The following is a 19,746-nucleotide window of genomic DNA, read 5'->3' on the forward strand; positions in this document are numbered from 1 at the left end:
CAAGCTTCAGGAGACATGTATCAATCTCCCTCCGGCGAGGGGACATGATCGATGTGACGGTGATAGCCCAGTCGGGGTTCACACGAGAGCCCAGTAGGAAACCTACTAGCTCGATCCATATCGTAAAGGAGTAAGGGCAGGCGAAGAACAAGTGGTCGCGAGTCTCGTCTGGTTCCCCGCAGAGGAGGCACGATTGCTCACAACCCCAAGCTCGACTTCTCGCTCCTGTAGATAGTCTGTCCTGAAAAGCTAACCATGTGATGAAAGCAAACCGAGGAATGCTTTGTTGAAACCAGACAGCTTTGCACCAAGAGAGTTCTGGGTAGTGGACCCGTAGTTGCTCCCATGTTGCTTTGCTAGAGAAAACCGGTTTGTACTCCTCATCCCCGTGGCGCCATAGACAACGATCGGCAGCCGCGTCCTCCGCCGGAGCTGGAACAGAGTTGATGCAGGCTATCATCGCCCGTAGGTGATAGCCACGACACCGACGAATGTTCCATTGTCCCCCAGAGGCCGCTTCTGAGACCGTCGCATAGCGAGGAATGCCCAAAACCTGTGTTCCTATATCTCCTGTAATATTAAGAAGCTTCCCAACTCTAAGCCAATTATCAAACCAGAATAAGGTGGCCTTACCATTACCTATCTCAGACCGTAAAAATGAAGCAGCGTGGTCCCGAAGCTTCAACAACTTGCGCCATATCGAAGAGCCTGCATACTTGTCGCTGACGTCCCAAAAACTGTGAGAGTGCAACAAATAAGCCTTCGCCCAGGCTACCCACAGAGAACCAGAATTAGTGAGCAATCGCCATATCAAGCTAAGCGCAAACACTCGTGAAGTGTCTGCGAGGCGTCGTATGCCCAAACCTCCCTCAGTCTTAGGTCTGCAGACATCATCCCAAGAAACCTTTGCCTTTGTATGCGTATTTGGCGACCCAGACCATAGGAATGCAGCACACATCCCTTCAATGGTACTCAGACATCTCTTGGGAAGACGAAAGACAGAGCACTAGAAGTTTGTAATGATGCCAATGACTGTTCTAACAAGCTGGAGACGACCTGCATAGGATAGGGAACGACTAGACCATGACACAAGACGCGTGCGGATCTGATCAATCAATGGTTCATAATCTGTTCTGGTCATTGTTTCGTGGTAAGAGGAAGACCGAGATATCTCACAGGTAGGGACTCTATTGGTATGCCTAGCCATAGAACCTCATCCTTAAACTCCTGAGTAATACGGCCAGCCATGAAGATAGAAGATTTTGCTGGGTTTATCACCAAGCCGGAGATACTTGCGAAATCTGAGAGGACCTCAAACACACCCCTCAGTGAAGCAGCTGAACCATCAGTGAAGATCATAAGGTCGTCCGCAAAGCTTAAGTGTGTTAAGTTTACCTTACTGCAGGAAGGGTGAAACCCGATTCGCTGAGAGAGAGCCGCCTTATTAATCATTAGTGACAACACATTTATGGCAATGACGAATAGATACGGAGACAAAGCGCATCCCTGTCGCAAGCCACGCTCACTGCCAAAGAAACCTTCCAATTCACCATTAACCGAAACAGAGAAAGCAGCAGTGGAGAGACATGTGTGTATCCAGTGTATAAACATATCCGGAATGCCTAGCGCGTGGAGGGTATTCATGATGAAAGACCAGTTTACAGAATCAAATGCCTTCGAGATGTCCAACTTGAGAACGCTTCGAGGCTGGATTGATTGCTTGTGATAGTCTTTAACAAGTTCAGTGGCTAAAAGAACATTTTCAAGCAGCAGCCGACCCTTAACAAAAGCACACTGGTTCGGTTCAATCAGATTCGGAAGCAGCACCTTGAGCCTGTTTGCGAGAATCTTAGAGATCACTTTGTATAAGATATTACAGCAGCTGATAGGCCGATAATCCTTGATCTCCTTAGCATCCCCATGTTTAGGTATAAGCGTCAGTATTGTCGCATTAACACCTCTAGGCAGAAAGCCATACATGAAGAAAGACTGGACTGCTATGACAAAGTCTTGTTTGATGATGTCCCACGATGCCCGGTAGAACTCAGCCGGGAAACCATCGGGTCCTGGAGCTTTACTAGATGGCATAGAGAACAACACATTTCTTATCTCGGCCTCAGAAACAGGGTGAATGAGAAGCTGAGCAGTGTGCTCAGGGCAACGAAAATCCAAGAGTTCAGACAGATTTGGAGCAGTCCCGGCGGTAACATGAACAGGACTCTGCTGGAGGAAACTTTCGAAATGTGCAGCAGCCATCAGTTTGATGTGATGAAGATCAGTAATTATCTCTCCAGAAGGTAGGGTGAGGCGCCTTATCATATTGAAAGAGGTTCTACTCTGGACGATTTTAAAAAAGAACAAAGTGTTCTGGTCTCCATGTTGCAGCCAAATGATCCGGGACTTTTGGCGCAAAAAATTCTCCTCTATCGCAGCCCAGTGGTTCCAGTATGTCATGGCGTCTGCAGCTTCCTCAAAGGTAGTTTCATTGGGGTCCTGCAGCGCTATCTTTTGCTTATCACAGAGTACATCGAAAGCTTCCCGAGTTCTTTGAGGTATATTGCCAAACTTATTCTTATTAAGTCTACGCAGCACTGGTTTGAGGAGCTTTAGCTTTTTATGGAACCTATACAGCGCCGAAGTGGAGTGAAACAGAGCCTCAGTGGAGTCCCATACCGTGGCAACTGTGTCAAGAAAGTCCGGATGATCCACAAGGAAGTTAAAAAACTTAAATGGACGTTTATTTCCCGGTGTGGGAGTCTCTAACCGAACCCAACAACGTGTGTGATCTGAGACACCTGAAGGCTCCACACTCGCATAGGACTGGGGGAAATGGTGTAGCCACTGATCGTTCACAAGCACACGATCCAGTTTTTTTGCAATAGGATTCTCTTTCCGCTTATTTGTCCAAGTAAAAGTAGGTCCCAAAGAGGGAAGATCAGTGAGGTTGCAGGTGGCAACTGCAGACTGAAAGGCCTGCATGCCTCGGAGATTGGCGCTAGATAGAGTACCTTGAGAATGTTCAGAAGACGCCAGAGTTTCATTGAAGTCCCCCATCACAATCCATGGAACTCCTGTTAAGGCATATTGCGCTTTAATGTAAGACATCTCACTCCACAGATATTGTCTATCGACTGCAAAATTTGAAGCGTATACACAAGAGCATAGGAACTGTTCGCCAGTGTCGGAGGTAACCCAGACAGTGACACATTGGGCACTTTTAAACAGAAGTGTAACCGAGACATCCCCCGCCCAGCAGACCCATATTTTCCCTAGGCGGTGATGATCATAGTTGGTAAGGAAGTTCCAGTTTGGAAGAGCAGAATTTAGAATAGATATACTGTTTTCTTCTCGAACACGAGTTTCGATCAGACAACCAAAAGAGGGTTTAGCAGATTGAATCCAAGAACGAAGAGCTGTTTGTTTGCGCATTTTGTTGAAGCCCCTGGTGTTCCACGCAAATAATGATATCATCACATTAGTGTCTCCGTGAGGAGACATGATTTGCTTTCTTGTTCTTGGCACCCTTAGTTTGATCTTTCTTGTTTCCAACATTCACACTTGGATTGCTTTTCTGATGTTAACCCATTCTACCAACATATTCTATTTACTAATTTACTATTGTTAACCCGTTCTACCAACATATTCTATTTCTAGCATAAATTTTTAATGTTTGTGAAAATAAAATATATTAATTTATCGGTTTAAAATAATTTTATCATATTTAGTTAAATACAATGTTTTATTTTAAAATGATAGATATAACTTTAAAATAGTAAAATTTGATATAATTTTTTTCATTTATAAAAGATAACTGAGTATATATATACTAATGTATAATAACATTAATTTCATTACTAATTACAAAATTAGTAAAAATATTTATATAGAATTTTTGATAATTAAGATATTTTTATAATGTTTTTCAAACATTTGTTAAAAAATATATTTATATATTTTAAATTAAAAGATATCAAATTATATTATGATTTAAGTAGTTAAAAGATTATATATTAGTATTGAGGAAATACATTTAATAAAAAAATTATATGATGATCCAAATAAAAATATCACACATGAATCAATGTGAATCCAAGTTTTTAGGAGTCGATGTTATATTAGGAATGATATATTATTAATTCATATTATTAGTAATAAATGAATGATAATTGATTTCTAGCAAAGGTCCATTTTAAAAAAAATTACACATGAATCAAGGTTATGACTTCTGTTTTAATATATAAGATATACTAGACGGATGCAAAATTGGACTAGAGGAGTCACATACATGACCACTAAATTCCAATAAATTAATTACTTGAATATATTTGATCTATTAGTTGGGAGTTCTGCTTTTTATCTAACGATAAAAAGTTGTCATTTACATTTTAAATGTCCAACAATAAATATATCATCAGCATTCATAAATATTTATACCATATATTCAACAATTGTATACTACATTAAACAACCTCTTTATAAAAATATTTTATGTTTATTTACTTTTTCGTATGAACTTATATGTATTTGGACTTTCATGTTTACCTTACATGAAAAGTGTTTATGAAAAAAAAAATTATGAGTAAACTTGTGTTAAAGAAAATAAAACTAGAGTTTAATCCATGTACCCGCACTGATATTTGTTTAATAGAATATACATATAAAATTAATGTAATGGTTGTACAAAATGAGTCCATATGGATGTTCGTTTAATTTATAATATATAACATTTTATGATACATCGACGGTTTTTAACTGTTTATAATTTTTTGATTGCTCATATTACGTGATATAAAACTAAACAAAATGATATGCTATATAACATATTCGTCAATTAATATTTTTAACTATAGTAACCATCTTTGATGTATTTATTTATAAATTAAAACACTAATTATCAATATTTCATAGTATATCTTTCCAAAAAAAATGTATTTATGCTGTAATAAGATAGATATGTCACTAAGTTTTTTATATGTCAAATAAAATGTATTTCTATATTTATTTTTTAGGAAAATATTTAATTGGAATTTATTTTGTTGTATTATTATAATTCAAGTATATATTTTTGAATTCTATTAATCATTAAATTATCTAACATATATTTGAAAATAAATTTATATGTTTTAACAAAAACATTTATAGTTTATATTTTGTACGATAATATACATGGATATATAACATCTAAAGTTTGTATTCAAATTTTAAATAAATTTGTTTAATCTGCTGTAAAATTTGGCCAGTGGATAATCCGGTTAGATGATAATTGTAATTTTGATAAGTTTGGTTAGAGAATAATCTATAAAAAAAATAAATGTTTTTTTGGTTAATTAATTAAATTTGGTAAGTTTGGATAGAAATGAATCTGACAAAATAATAAACTAATATTTATTAATTGTGTGAAAAAATTGATAAATACTAAGGTGAAGTAGGGATTTCTTTCAAAAGGTAATTTGGTTATAATAGGACGGAGATTACTTCATATTTAAAGTAATATAATCTACATATACATTATACATCATAAATGCTTACAGTATATTCTAAAGCAAAAAAAATCTAAAATCACAACCTCTACTAATCATCCCTTTTATTTGAGGATTTCTTAGATGTATTTTTAATAAACATTGAATGTAAATTTATTTGAAGTTTTTTTTTAACACAGTAAGATTGAAGCATAGCTAAAGTTCAAAGCTACAATAACCATAGATTGAGATATAGAAGTTTCGGATTCTCACCGTATAAAACGGTGAATTTGGCGGGTTTTCATGTGTAACAAATTGGTTTAACAAACCACTGCCTAGTCGTTTAGTGTAGAATCAGCGCATGGAACTCCGATTGGAGCGTGACTTTCACGTGCCGGAGGCCCACCACCACAGCGGGCGTTACGCTCTAAGAATCTCGCCCACGGTTTTCTTCATCTGCCCCCCGCCAAGTGTCTTCCTCGTTCGCCACTTCTCACCAAGTTACAGGAACCCTAAAAATGGCCTTTCTTCAGCCCCGGCTATAATACACACATGATCCTATAGTGGGTTCTTCCACAAGTTACATCTCCTTCTGGATTGTACATTTCAAGTGTTTGTGTTTTTTTCTGCCTCTAAGAGAAAATCATGCCGACGGGTAGGTTCGAGACGATGCGTGAATGGGTTCACGACGCCATCTCTGCTCAACGCAATGAGCTCCTCTCTCTCTTTTCCAGGTATCTCTCTCTCTCTTACTGAATATGCGTTACATATATAAGTTCAGTACATGCATTGTCACTTTGTCAACTTTCAACAGTTGAGAGTAGAGCATGTTAAAAAAAAAAGTTAGTTCGTTTTACTTGCATGTGCGTTGTGGTTAGTCTCAGGAGGAGTAATGCTTTGGTTTGCTATGTTTAGATACGTAGCTCAGGGGAAAGGGATACTGCAGTCCCACCAGCTGATTGACGAGTTCCTCAAGACTGTGAAAGTGGATGGAACTACAGAAGATCTTAAGAATCGTCCCTTCATGAAAGTTCTGCAGTCTGCAGAGGTGAAACTATAGCATACTGTAAAAATATTGTATGTCTCGGTCTATATATCTAAATGTTTAATACACTTTTCAGGAAGCTATTGTTTTGCCTCCCTTTGTTGCGCTGGCGATTCGTCCCCGACCTGGTGTTAGAGAATATGTCCGTGTGAATGTCTACGAGCTGAGCGTAGACCATTTAACTGTTTCTGAGTATCTTCGGTTCAAGGAAGAGCTCGTTAACGGCCAGTAAGTAAAATCTTGTGTGTATATGTATATTACTTCTCTGCTTATAGATGCTTAAAAGTCTAAACCTTTTTTCTTTATAAGTGCCAATGGGAATTATCTTCTTGAGCTTGATTTCGAACCGTTCAATGCAACGTTTCCTCGTCCAACTCGGTCATCATCCATTGGGAATGGGGTTCAGTTCCTCAACCGTCACCTCTCTTCAATCATGTTCCGTAACAAAGATAGCTTGGAGCCTTTGCTTGACTTTCTCCGCACTCACAAACATGACGGCCGTGTTAGTTTTTTTTCTACACTTTTAACTTAGTTTATGTTAATAGTTAGTATAGAACAGTGACTATGTACTCTCTATGTATAATGCAGGCCATGATGCTGAATGATCGAATACTGAATATCCGCACACTTCAGGAAGCTTTGGCGAGGGCAGAGGAGTTCCTCTCTAAACTTCCTCTGGCTACACCATACTCTGAATTCGAATTTGAGTATGATCTTTCGCCATTCTCTGCATGTCCATTTTTTTTTTAATCATTTTCCTTATTTGGACGTTGTACTTTGGTGAAGACTACAAGGGATGGGATTTGAGAGGGGATGGGGTGACACGTCACAGAAGGTTTCAGAAATGGTGCATCTCCTTCTGGACATACTCCAGGCACCTGATCCTTCTGTCTTGGAGACGTTTCTTGGAAGGATTCCTATGGTGTTCAATGTCGTGATTTTGTCTCCGCATGGCTACTTTGGCCAAGCCAATGTCTTGGGTCTTCCTGATACTGGTGGACAGGTAGACTTGATCAAAATCTTCCATATATGCAGTAATAGGGCCGGTCTTGGGTATAGCCAAATGAAACATTAGCCTATGACATTTGAAGAAAATTACATAGACATCTAAATTTGTAAAAAGAAATATTTATTAAACCTATACTAAATAGCCTCTAACCTCCCAAAGTTTCAGGGGCTATGTGTGGTAACTTTCTGGTTATCTGTTGATTCAACTTATATACTACTGCTGAGATTTACAGGTTGTCTACATTCTTGATCAAGTACGTGCTTTGGAAAGCGAGATGCTCCTCAGGATACAGAAGCAAGGACTGGATGTTACTCCAAAGATTCTCATTGTATATTTGCTTACTATTTACTTAGTTGAACAAAAATTTAGCATTCAAGTTTCAGTTTACGTTTATGTTTCCATGCTGGGCTTCTATAGGTAACAAGGTTGATACCAGAAGCAGAAGGAACAACATGCAACCAGAGGTTAGAAAAAGTAAGCGGTACAGAACACGCACATATTCTCCGAATACCGTTTCGGACTGAAAAGGGCATTCTTCGCAAGTGGATCTCGAGGTTTGATGTCTGGCCATACCTGGAGACTTTCGCTGAGGTTAGCACTTGTATTGTATAATGTAGTCTATGCATGCACCTTTTCTTTTACGTATGGGCTTTACACTTTGCTTCTATGTGTGACTAGGATGCATCAAATGAAATTGCTGCGGAGTTGCAAGGTGTGCCAAATCTCATCATTGGCAACTACAGTGATGGAAATCTCGTGGCTTCTTTGTTAGCTTGTAAGCTAGGCGTGATACAGTGCAATATTGCTCATGCTTTGGAGAAAACCAAGTATCCAGAGTCTGACATTTACTGGAGAAACCATGAAGATAAATATCATTTCGCAAGTCAGTTCACTGCGGATCTAATTGCCATGAATAATGCTGATTTCATCATCACCAGCACTTACCAAGAGATCGCTGGAAGGTAATATGTCATCCAAATATTCAAATGCATGCATTGTCTTGTCTCTCGGAGTTGTGGTTTGATGTCTGTTTTGCTTTTTTGTCGCAGTAAAAATAAAGTTGGGCAATATGAGAGCCACACAGCTTTCACTCTTCCTGGTCTTTACAGAGTTGTGCATGGAATCAATGTCTTTGATCCCAAGTTTAATATAGTCTCTCCAGGAGCTGATATGACCATATACTTTCCTTATTCTGACACGGAAAGAAGACTCACTGCCCTTCATGAGTCTATTGAAGAACTTCTGTTTAGCAGTGAACAGAATGTTGAGCATGTGTAAGTCCTTTTTACAACGATTCCTGATTTACCAATATATAACAAAGAAACTAAGACCAGAGCCGGTTCTGAATTTTGAGGGTCTTAGACGATTTAGTAAAGATTTTAATAAAAAAAATTATTACAAATTTGGTGGTCTACGTCTATTTAATTTTTTCAAAACTTTTGGAGGCTATAGGCCAATATTTCAGTACCGGCCCTGACTAAGACAACCAGGTAATAACTGGATCTGCTTGCATGTCTTAATACAGTGGTTTTCTGAGCGACCAGACGAAGCCAATCATTTTCTCCATGGCCAGACTTGACAGAGTGAAAAACTTGACTGGGCTAGTTGAATGCTATGCCAAGAACGGCAAGCTGAGAGAGGTTGCGAATCTTGTTGTAGTAGGTGGCTACGTGGACGTGAATCAGTCAAGGGACAGAGAGGAAATGGCTGAGATACAAAAGATGCACAGCCTGATCAAGCAGTATGGTTTACACGGTGAGTTCAGGTGGATAGCTGCTCAAATGAACCGTGCTCGGAACGGTGAGCTTTACCGTTATATCGCAGACACTAAAGGTGTTTTTGTTCAGGTAACATGAAAGATAAACATTTAGAATCTTTGTAAGGTTTACAGACTTATCTAATTTCTCTCTTTTTGCACCACAGCCTGCTTTCTATGAAGCTTTTGGGCTCACAGTTGTGGAATCAATGACTTGTGGGCTCCCAACGTTTGCTACCTGTCATGGTGGACCTGCAGAGATCATCGAGAATGGAGTTTCTGGCTTCCACATCGACCCGTATCATCCAGAACAGGTTGCAACTACTTTGGTCAGCTTCTTCGAGACCTGCAACGCTGATCCAAGTCACTGGGAGAAGATCTCTGATGGAGGGCTTAAGCGAATCTATGAAAGGTTCACCCCTTTTTTTCTTGACAGGCTCAACAAAAGAATCTTAATGGCTTCACCAATATGATTGCTTCATTAAGGGGTTTGTGTATGTATAGGTACACATGGAAGAAGTACTCAGAGAGGCTGCTTACGCTGGCTGGTGTCTATTCATTCTGGAAACATGTGTCTAAGCTTGAAAGGAGAGAAACAAGACGTTACCTAGAGATGTTTTACTCTCTCAAGTTCCGTGATCTGGTCAGTGTAATTCACTCTTCTTCTTTAAAGTTCTTCGCCTAGTTCACATGATAATTTTTTTCTGGTTTTGCAGGCCAATTCAATCCCACTGGCAACTGATGAGCATTGAGCAAGCTATGGTTGGATTCTAATACTTGCTGCACTCCCTGTTGTGTGTTTCTGTTATCTTTGAATAAAGAAGCTACTGTCGGCTTTTGTTTCCATGACTAGTTTGGTTTTCAGACTTTTCCGGTTGTTTTCTTGATATGAATAACAAGTATCGTCGAGTTCTAAGCTCGGCATTAAATAACTTGTCGTGTAGTAAAAGTTTGATAGAAAAAGATCACATGCTGTTTGTGACCAGTAAATGAAGGAGAACAATGAATGTTAGGAAGGGCCCATGAGATTTCCTTGCTACTAATAAATGTTCAATGCATCTTGAGATACTCAAAAGTCAAAACCAACAACAACAAAATGTACTGTTGTATATTGTATAATAACAAAAAATCATTTGTGTAACTTTAGAAAGATTCAGATGATCATGACCCTATTATTAGAAATCATTCACAGCGTGATCACTACAGAATACAAGTTTTTTATAACAAAAAAAGAAACAATAAGAGTTTGAATCTTCCTTATCTCTATCTAGGCCTTAAACTGACCTTTGATAATTTACAAACATGGCATATAAAGCATTTTTCAACCAAAACTCAGAACTAGTAGTACAAAAAAACTAAACATTCCACTCCACTTAGTCCATCCGCATTAGTGAATCTTTCGCCATAGTTTCTCACTAGTTAATATTTAGTTGATGAGTTTTTAAAAAATTTAAGAAACTCATGTGAAATTTCCAATTTCTTAAGAATTTTAGTTAAATATTAAATATAATTTAGTGATAGATTTTGGTGAGAGACTCATCAATGATGTCTTTAACTACTAGCTACATCATCTGGTGGTAGAGACTACAAGTTACCAGTTTAGTTTATGTAACGAAGGTCCCTTTCTAAAAACATATAGTTGGAAAGTATTTGTGGGATGTAGAAACCGAAAAAGAAGGTGGAAAGGGACAAGATAGTTGCAAGAGCATTGAACCAAAGCAAACAGCTCTTTCTCCACCTTTTGTCTATCCAGCCTCTTTAAAGTAAACCCATTAAAACCCACTCACGCTCCTCTCCAAGTAGTAGTAGTAAGTAAGAACAGATGTCAAACAACACTTCCCATGTTCCTCCCATGCCCCTCTCTCATCACTTCAGCGACTATGGCTTCGATCCCCAGATCGACTACTTTCAGGTTCTTCTTCTCTTCTTCCTTCTCCTCCTCCTCCATGTTTCTCTAGTTTCAAGTTTGGCTTTGTTATAAGGTTCTGGAAGAAGCGAGGAAGCACAAGAAAGAGACTTCCTCCATTGACAGTATGCATCAGTTCAAGCTCCAGAAGCCTATATCCAAGGACGACCTGATCCGAACCGCTCTCCACAAGAAGAAGAAGCGCTGGTTCTTGAAAAACGCTATGCTCTTCTTCAACTGGCGGAAATGGCGAAGGCGAGACGGTCATTACGCAGGGGAAGGAGACGTGGAGATGGAACTCGACGTTCACATGGCCAGGGCTAGGAACTTTCGCGCGTCATCAGTCGGAACCGGTTCGATATCTGGTCCGGTTTACGTGACGGAGAGCTGGAGCGGTTCGAGCACACCGTACCGAACGATAAGACCTTCTTCGCTGACGTCGACGCCAGCTGCTGTTCCGTATATGAGTCTACGGGAGCTTAACATGGAGCGGCAACAGAGGAGCAACGCATCTTCTTCTAGGTCGGGTCCTCTTTATTTGGTCACGTGATTTATACATTATCGGGATGGACGAAAATGAAATAAAGTTTTAAGTTACATATTTGGGTGGGATGTGTGGGTTATTTAGTTTATAAGAAAAAAAATGCAAGGTTTTATTTTTTGTTTGGGGTCCATCTGGCCCTATTGATTGATAAATCCATTACATAAATTAAGGATGTGTGCCTTGGCCGTGGGGGCAGCTAAAAAAGAACGTCGTAATTTATAGTTTGATATTTAATATGATGCTGTCAAATTTGTACTCATCATTTGTAGTTGCATCCAATTTTTGTGTCGAAATTCAGTTTGATAGGAAACAAGCTAATAACATCTGGTAAGTAAGTTATAATTCAATGTTAATAACATCTGGTAAGTAACTAGTAAGTAATTCTCAAAAATAAAAATAAAAACATTTGGTGAGTAGCTTCATTTCATTTATCATGGAAAGTGCTATGTTTAGTTGAATATTCATATTGACAAGAAAAAAAGTTGGTTTGTCTAGGTGTGTGATTATTTGGGATTCAACTCCTATCAGTTTATCGACCGGAGTTTTGGCGCCAATTAAATTTCGGTTTAATCGGTTTAGTAATAATGTAAACCGAAGAACCTGAAATTCAATTTATTTGGTTTAGACTGTCGTCGATGAGTAAAGTAATTCGGCTTCATAATGTTGAATAAACTCTGAACAACCAAGTCGTGTTCTAGTTATATATTTTGGTTAAGTTAAACCGAAACCGGTTTGACTAGGGCTACAACGTCAAAATTGGGTTTCGAGTATTTCCTTTTCTTGTGAAGCACTACTCCATATAATCTATATAATACAGAGGGGGAGAGGCCATCGAGATCACTTCAGACGCAAAAGAAACTACTCTCACAAAAAAAAAGAAGGAAAAAGCTCTCCTATTATTATTACTTGCTCTCTCTCTATCTCTCTCACTGTACGTGAACGAAAACAAGAATGGTGAAAAGAGTAGGAGGAGGAGGCACTAAGAGAAAGATCGATAAGAAGGAAAAGATCTCGAAGAGAGAGTATCGCGCGACTACTTTCTCCAAACGTTGTTCCGGACTCCACAGCAAAGCCGCGCAGCTCTGTCTACTCGCCGACGCACAGATAGCAATCTTGGCGACTCCTCCTTCTTCGCAGTCCAACGTCTCTTTCTTCTCCTTCGGTCACTCTTCCGTGGATGCCGTCGTGAATGCCTATCTCACGGGACAGCGTCTTGCTCCTGTTCGGGAAGAGCCGATGGAAGAGGATATTGGTGTATGCTTGGCGCGCAAGGAACTAGGGTTAGAGTTGTGGTGGGAGAAGGAGAGTCTTTCTAAATCTAAGGATCGTCAAGAATTGATGGAAGCTATCAAAGCCATGGAGAGGATGTTGATTAAACTGCGTTCTGGAGACTTTGTCAGTAATTATAAACAAAGAGAGGAAGACCTAAAGAACAACGAGATGACGAAGAGGGATGTCGTGTTACACAAGGAAACTCAAGAACCGGATGGAACCCTAAATCTCCAAGCAGTTTGTTGCATCCCTGATGACGATTCACCTGCGGGTTGTAACAAGATTACTGAAGAGCAAAAGCAGATCCTGGCCATTTGTGATAGTTTTTGTGCTAAGGAGGACAACAACATAAACGGATTAAGTGGAAGTTTGGATAGGTCTGATCAAGCGATGGATCATCTCATGAATATTGATGGACTGATAGATTTGGAGATTATGAAAGCTCAGCATTCGATTATGGTTTTTCGGATAGTACTCAAGAGATTCATGAGACTGCGGGAAGTCTTTTCATTAACTTTGAAGCTGCTCGCGATCTCTAACTCTGAAGGTGTTGAAGACAAAACTTTGGTGTTTCATAGCAAACCGTTGCTACCGTTTAAAGTTAATAGCATTTCTTATTTATGTATAACACGCGATCATTATGAGTAGGACTTTTAGTTTGATTAAATATTACTAGAGATATATGTCTTATCTATATGTAACGTTTGGGTCTAGTTTGACCTCAATCAATTTTCATAGTATGGGACTCAAACCGGTTCAGCTTTCCCTTGATTAATGGTAAAGTAGTCCTTATCAAGTGAGTACAAAGAGATTGACTCATCTTCGCACACGTTAACTGCATCATCATAGGCTCTTGGAAGTGTCCACCTAAGTTATGGGAGAATCAGAAGCTAAAGATAATGGTGGAAGAAAAGAAGTAATGGACTTACTGCAATACATATTTACATCAAAGGGGCAAGGTTGAATATGTTTACTGTCAAAGGATACACACATTCGGTAAGTGCCAACGTCCATGGCAAGATAGCTACCTGTATATGCCCCCCATCATTGTTATCGACAAAGTTCAATGTGGTGAAACTTGATGTGTTAGCTGAGTTGCATAGAACACTCACCAAAGAAGCAAAAAGTAGCATCATGCCACGGAAATACTGGCTTATATACACTGAATACTCATATGGCATACCATACATGCTCTTATTATGCTCCATTAAAACTGTATCCCTGGCTCTATGTACTTAAACTGGAAATTTGCTACCGGTATGGACAAACCAGTCTCTTTCCCCACCACATCAGCATCAAAGTCATAAAATCCAGAGACAAGTGAAGAAATTAACCCCTGAAGCTCCATCTTCTTCCCGGAAAACGAACTGTTGTTTCCAAATGCATCCATGGGAAGAACCACGATGCATTCATCACAGCTTCAACCACGATGCATTCAACACAGACAGATGGGTACATTAACCCTTCATAAATGAGAAACAAAGATGGAAGACGAACCTGTGGAATGGGAGATTGAGGCTGCGTTGAGTAAGAAGAGAGTCAACAGTGAAGCGATTTTGATCGCCATGGTAGAGAGAAATTGTGTCGTTGCAAGTTATGGGGAAGCAAAGCGCCAACTGCTACTGTGGTTTTTTTGGAAGTTTGAAATACGTTTCAACAACTATTCGATATAATTACTCCGGTTTAAGGCGGGTCGTGGAGGATTTTTTGTTGTTTCCCGGTTTCGGAAACCGATTTTTTTTATTTCTAGCGGTTTTTAATCAAAACGACATGCAGTGCACACTCGCGTCCATACAACATCAAGGCTTTGCGAATGCGCACTTGGAAGCCAAAAGTGTAAAGTAATTTTGTTAACAACAAAGGAAACAAACACATGATGTGTCTCACTCTTTATTCCCTCCCTACACCCACATAGATTAAGACATGCGATTATTGCATCCTCATCAATTAATCTTCTCTAATCTTAACTAAAAGATTATTGTTTTCTATAAAAATCTATATATTCTGGATTATTCATGAATTGTTTCTCAGTGACTTATTCGATCACTTAAAATTATTTATATCTCAGTGATAATACTCAAAGTTTAGAATACTTTTGTAACTCAAAATTGTGAGTGTGACATACTGACATGAATGCTTTTTTTTTCAGAAGCGCACTAAACGTACGTACTAACTAGTTTATTTCGCTCCGGCTATTCCACTACCAACTTTAGAACATTGGTTTGGATTAAAATGAATGAAAATGAGAATAGTATATTTCAGTTTAAAGATTCTATAATTCTAAAGAATGAGCTTAAAAGCTTTAGTTGTTGTGAAAGATAATTAAGGCGAAGAAAAGAAGCGAGAAGCCACAAGGACACTATATGATGCCTATTTTGGTATGGGTACACATCCACATGCTTGCACATGTGTTCCGGCCAATTAGTTCTTGTTTTTCCATGTGGTTCGGTAGCTCTATATACACTCACGCACCCCTTATATACTCACGTCATGGTCATTGCCAATCGAATCCATCGAAATCGTCATCACGCAATCCATGATCCACTCGCTTCAATAATGCAATATCTTCAGAATTTTTTTTTTCTTGCCATATACAGTTTTACATTCTCTCCTTGTCCAACGAAGACATTTATATCAATGTATCTAGAATGATTATGTGGGATCAATTAAATTGAGACAAGTCAAGTATATAGCAATGAACGAGTGTTAAGAAAAAAAATTTGGCCGCTTTTACTATTCATTGAACTGTTACAAGAAGCAGTGTTTATATGTGTAACATGTATGTGTTTTTAATATATGGAAAATTTTAGAAACAGAAAGAAATCAATGAAACAGAAATAGAGATGGTATGAACAACAAACAACACTCTGTTAGTGTATGCCTTCTTCACATTTGACAATAATTTGATCAATATCAGGTAAAATGACGTTTTTGCCTACCAAGTCATGAGCCTTCAAGGACTCTTTGTTCCAATCTGTCTTATAGACAACGGTCAAAATAGAGATTGCACAAACGATCTGGGCCCCGAGTAGGCCATAGCATAGGCCCATGAAGTTTAAGCCCCACACAAACGCTAAAATAACAGCCACTGGTGCTCCAACTACATAAAAGGCGTAGAAATTAATCTTCGCCCCTACACGTGGCCTCGCACTGCCACGTAGGATCCCGCAGCTTGTAGTTTGAGGACAGTTGGCAAGCTCACAAGCTCCGATCACTGGAAGAACCGCCGCGGTCAGCTCCAAGACAACTCCATCCGCCGTGAAAACTCTCCCCCAAGCCTTTCTCCCCACGGTGGTCCCCACAAGCCCGAAAACAGATACCGCCACGGCGGCTACGACAGCTACTGCCGCCGCCGTCCTCGCCTTCTCCGGCCGTCCTGCTCCCAACTCGTTGCTCACCCTCGTGGAAACCGCCGCGGAGAGCGCCGTGGGGATGGTATACATCAACGACGTCGTCTGGATCACGATGGCGGCCGCCGCTAGCGCCACCCTTGGCTCCGGGAGATAGCCGGCGAGGACCGTCATGAACTCGTACCACCACCACTCCAAACAAACCGCTATACAGCTTGGGACCGCGAACTTGATCAGCGTTGACCATACTTCATCATTGCAAGAGTCTCTCGAACTAGACAGCAGCAACGGCGTTTTAAGACAAGAACTGGTTTTGTCGCTTTTATGTTCTTCAAAGTATATGTAGCAAAGAAGAAGCAACAAGGAGATGAAGTTGGTGAGAAAAGACGAGACCGCGACTCCGGCGACGCCGAGTGAGATGTAAAACGTGAAGAAAGCTGTAATGGGGAGATGAAGAAGGACGGAGGCTAACGTGCACCACATCAAAGGCCACGTGGTGCCTTTACAACGCAAGTAAATACGTAAAGGATGAAGGAAGCTATTAGCTAGCAGATCAGGCAAAGAGAAGGAGCAATAGAGAGATGCGACACGTGTGATGTCTTCTTGTTGGCGGAGGATTAGCATTAGAGGTTGGAGGCTCAGCCAGAGGAGAGAGATGGGAAGAGAAGCTAAGAGGAGGAGAAAGATGGTTCGCTTGAGGGTCAAGGAAGCGAGTGAAGGGTTTTTAGAGCCTATGGCTTGGCCACAAAGTGGTTCCATACCGGTGGCTAAACCGGAGAGAACGGAGTAACCGGTTATGTTTGTGAATCCAACGGCTAATGCTCCTCCGGCCAGCTCGAGGCTACCTAGTCGGCCCATACACGCGACGGAGGTCATGTTCTTTAGGTAGTTTAATAGGCTCATGGCGGCCACCGGGAAACTTATGTCCCAAATTTTCTTCATCTCCTCCACCACCTTTTTAAATATAAATTGGAATAATAAAATTAAATTATATAAGTGGATATATTTAAAACATTGATGGAGGCTGTACTGAGAATAGATATTTTAGATATAATAAGATACCTCTGGCATTGTCGGGCTATACTTGTGTTGGAGATTTGTGAGACTTGAGTCTTCTTCTGCCACCATTGTTAGAGTTTGTTTTGATTGAGATGAGGGATTTCAAAATATGAAGAGAAGATGCCCTTTTATATAGATTTTTTGTGTGTTTAGTAGCATGGTTCCTAGTTTCGCATGGTGGGGATTTCAAAAAAAAAAAATCATTATTTTGTTAATCTTTTCTTGGAGGGGAAACATGCAGACGGAATAAATTAAAAACAATCCATATTTTTTAGTTAGTAAAGATGACTTTCTGTCCTATATTTGTGATTAAATTAGAGATTTTCTTGACCACAAAAGTACGAAATCTGAATCAGATTTTTTCGTACATAAAGCGTCACATAAACAAACGAAAGTATAGGTATGTGGCAATTTAATACAACAGAAAAACAATGAAGAACTTGTTCAAAAAAAAAAAACAATAAAGAACAAAAACTCAAATCAAATTTCTTCACAACATGCGCTGATCACCTTAGTACAAAGTTCCATTATATGATTATCTCTTTATAAAAGTTTCAAATCATCTAAAATAAATTGTTGCTAAGGAGTGGAGTTTTATTATAACCAAATTTCATATTGAGGCCTATACTAATCTTCAGAAGCTGCAGCAACAACTATTATGCAGTATTCAATAAAATGAGGTGCCAAATAACGTAAACTTTTCTTTGGTTTAAAATCTTACAGGAGAAAGTAAACTATCATCATCAGATTTCGTTAACCGAGTCTGCATTTTTACAAAAAAAATCACTATAAGAAGTTAAGATTGACCTAAAATTTAATCTTTATGCTCAAAAAGATTATGCATAGAACTTCCTTTGATTTCCCTTTTTTTCTAAAATAATGTTGATAAAGATATTTATGGAGCCAAACTAAAGATATTCGTAGAAAGTGATATGATTGGTCCATCAGGCTAGAAATGAAACTAGTTAAAATTAGGTATAGCTCAATGTCTTGTCTCCCTCTCACTGTTATTATCAACATAGAATCGAATTGTAAATTATGTATACCTTTTTCTCTCCTTTTATTTCTTACTCCCACTCCACTCCTTGTATACAAATGACATTTTACATCATGCCTTTGCTTACATAGAAAAATAACCAATAATCATCACAATTGATATATTTATACAGTTCGTTTGAAAATATTTTAAAGACATAATTTTCAAAACATATACTGATATTCATAATTACATATAATTCCTTAGAATTATCTTTTAGGTTGGAGAAAACCAAGTGAAAATTAACAGAAACACAAGTAGTGAAGGAGAAGTACAAATAGAGACAGTCGTGATGTTCCCCTTATACAAAGGAAACATATCATCTATCCTTTCCTCACTAATATACACGTCTTCTATTCTTTCGCTTCTCCCGCACGTGGCCTATTGTTCCTACTTACATCTCCATCGTTGATCTCGATATCTCTCAATCTACACGTAACTCACGCATAGACATATGCCTAACCTTGTGTGATATTGTTTGTGTGATATAAGGCTTGGTCTACTTCCTAAACTCATATAGTAAAATCCTATAGTAAACATAATGTTAGTTTAAAACCAAAATGTTTTAGAATTGGTGAACTGTGATGGATAGTAATATCCTTTAATGGAACCGTGCATGGTTAGACATTTCTCACTAGATATAGCACTTAAGTCTTCTCCTTTGTTATTCACATATCCGACATTTCTAATGTGCTTTTAGACTCTAACATAATGCTATAATGATTACACATTGAACAAATTTCTATAATGGAAACATAAATAAATTATTCTATATTTTGTTGTCCACATTGTGGCTTACTAGTTCATATAATTTGACTAGATTTTGGGGTGAACCCATTCACCATAACTAATCAAGCAGTAATTAATGGAATATCTTGAAAAGCAAAGAAAAAGTCAAATGTTAAGATCCGGTTTGAGACATTTGTCATAATCAAATTATTCGCTGTTGTTTAATTATTGACCAATTGACTTTATAACGGCAGATGAATAGACTAGATGGAGGAGCAAATTCAATACAACTTGCGTAAATTAATAGTATCAGATGAGCTGATAAATATATTAAAATAATAATCTATACTGGTTTTGAGTTTGTTAAGTGTAAAATTAACATAATCTGATTTGAAACCATGTACGAGTTGACGCTTTACCCTTCCCCATAGACGCATATACTAGCAACATTAATAATCCCGGCTTTGACGAGATGAATTGACCAAAAGAACAAAAAATTCCATTATCTTTTGGATTTGTGTATCACTTGGCCTCATCACTCATCAGTCCCCATTAATGTTCATAGATCACCCCTTCAGACG

The 19,746-nt window shown here is 38.8% G+C and overlaps 4 protein-coding genes across 4 annotated transcripts; 3 read left to right on the plus strand and 1 right to left on the minus strand.

The window, feature by feature from the left end:
• The first annotated feature begins 6,024 nt into the window (after positions 1–6,024).
• LOC106348876 (sucrose synthase 2) lies at positions 6,025–10,201 on the plus strand. Its single transcript, XM_013788699.3, has 14 exons — positions 6,025–6,193; positions 6,375–6,507; positions 6,581–6,732; positions 6,814–7,006; positions 7,093–7,211; positions 7,291–7,507; positions 7,746–7,841; positions 7,931–8,104; positions 8,192–8,475; positions 8,563–8,787; positions 9,039–9,360; positions 9,437–9,681; positions 9,774–9,912; positions 9,986–10,201. The coding sequence occupies exons 1-14, from the start codon at positions 6,105–6,107 to the stop codon at positions 10,019–10,021; spliced, it is 2,424 nt and encodes an 807-aa protein (XP_013644153.2). The 5' UTR covers positions 6,025–6,104; the 3' UTR covers positions 10,022–10,201.
• A 628-nt stretch (positions 10,202–10,829) lies between these two features.
• On the plus strand, positions 10,830–11,978 carry LOC106352258. The gene is made up of 2 exons (XM_013791919.3): positions 10,830–11,181; positions 11,252–11,978. Exons 1-2 carry the CDS (start codon positions 11,092–11,094, stop codon positions 11,723–11,725), a joined length of 564 nt encoding a protein of 187 aa, XP_013647373.2. The 5' UTR covers positions 10,830–11,091; the 3' UTR covers positions 11,726–11,978.
• Positions 11,979–12,118: 140 nt separating this feature from the next.
• On the plus strand, positions 12,119–15,818 carry LOC106350765 (agamous-like MADS-box protein AGL97). The gene has a single exon (XM_048735237.1). It carries the CDS (start codon positions 12,671–12,673, stop codon positions 13,637–13,639), a length of 969 nt encoding a protein of 322 aa, XP_048591194.1. The 5' UTR covers positions 12,119–12,670; the 3' UTR covers positions 13,640–15,818.
• On the minus strand, positions 15,698–17,920 carry LOC106350767 (protein DETOXIFICATION 55). The gene is made up of 2 exons (XM_013790613.3): positions 17,404–17,920; positions 15,698–17,295 (listed from the first exon to the last, which is right to left on the minus strand). Exons 1-2 carry the CDS (start codon positions 17,467–17,469, stop codon positions 15,862–15,864), a joined length of 1,500 nt encoding a protein of 499 aa, XP_013646067.2. The 5' UTR covers positions 17,470–17,920; the 3' UTR covers positions 15,698–15,861.
• Between the last annotated feature and the right edge of the window lie 1,826 nt (positions 17,921–19,746).

The sequence above is a fragment of the Brassica napus genome, chromosome A6 (assembly GCF_020379485.1).
Source record: "Brassica napus cultivar Da-Ae chromosome A6, Da-Ae, whole genome shotgun sequence".
Classification (NCBI taxonomy): domain Eukaryota; kingdom Viridiplantae; phylum Streptophyta; class Magnoliopsida; order Brassicales; family Brassicaceae; genus Brassica; species Brassica napus.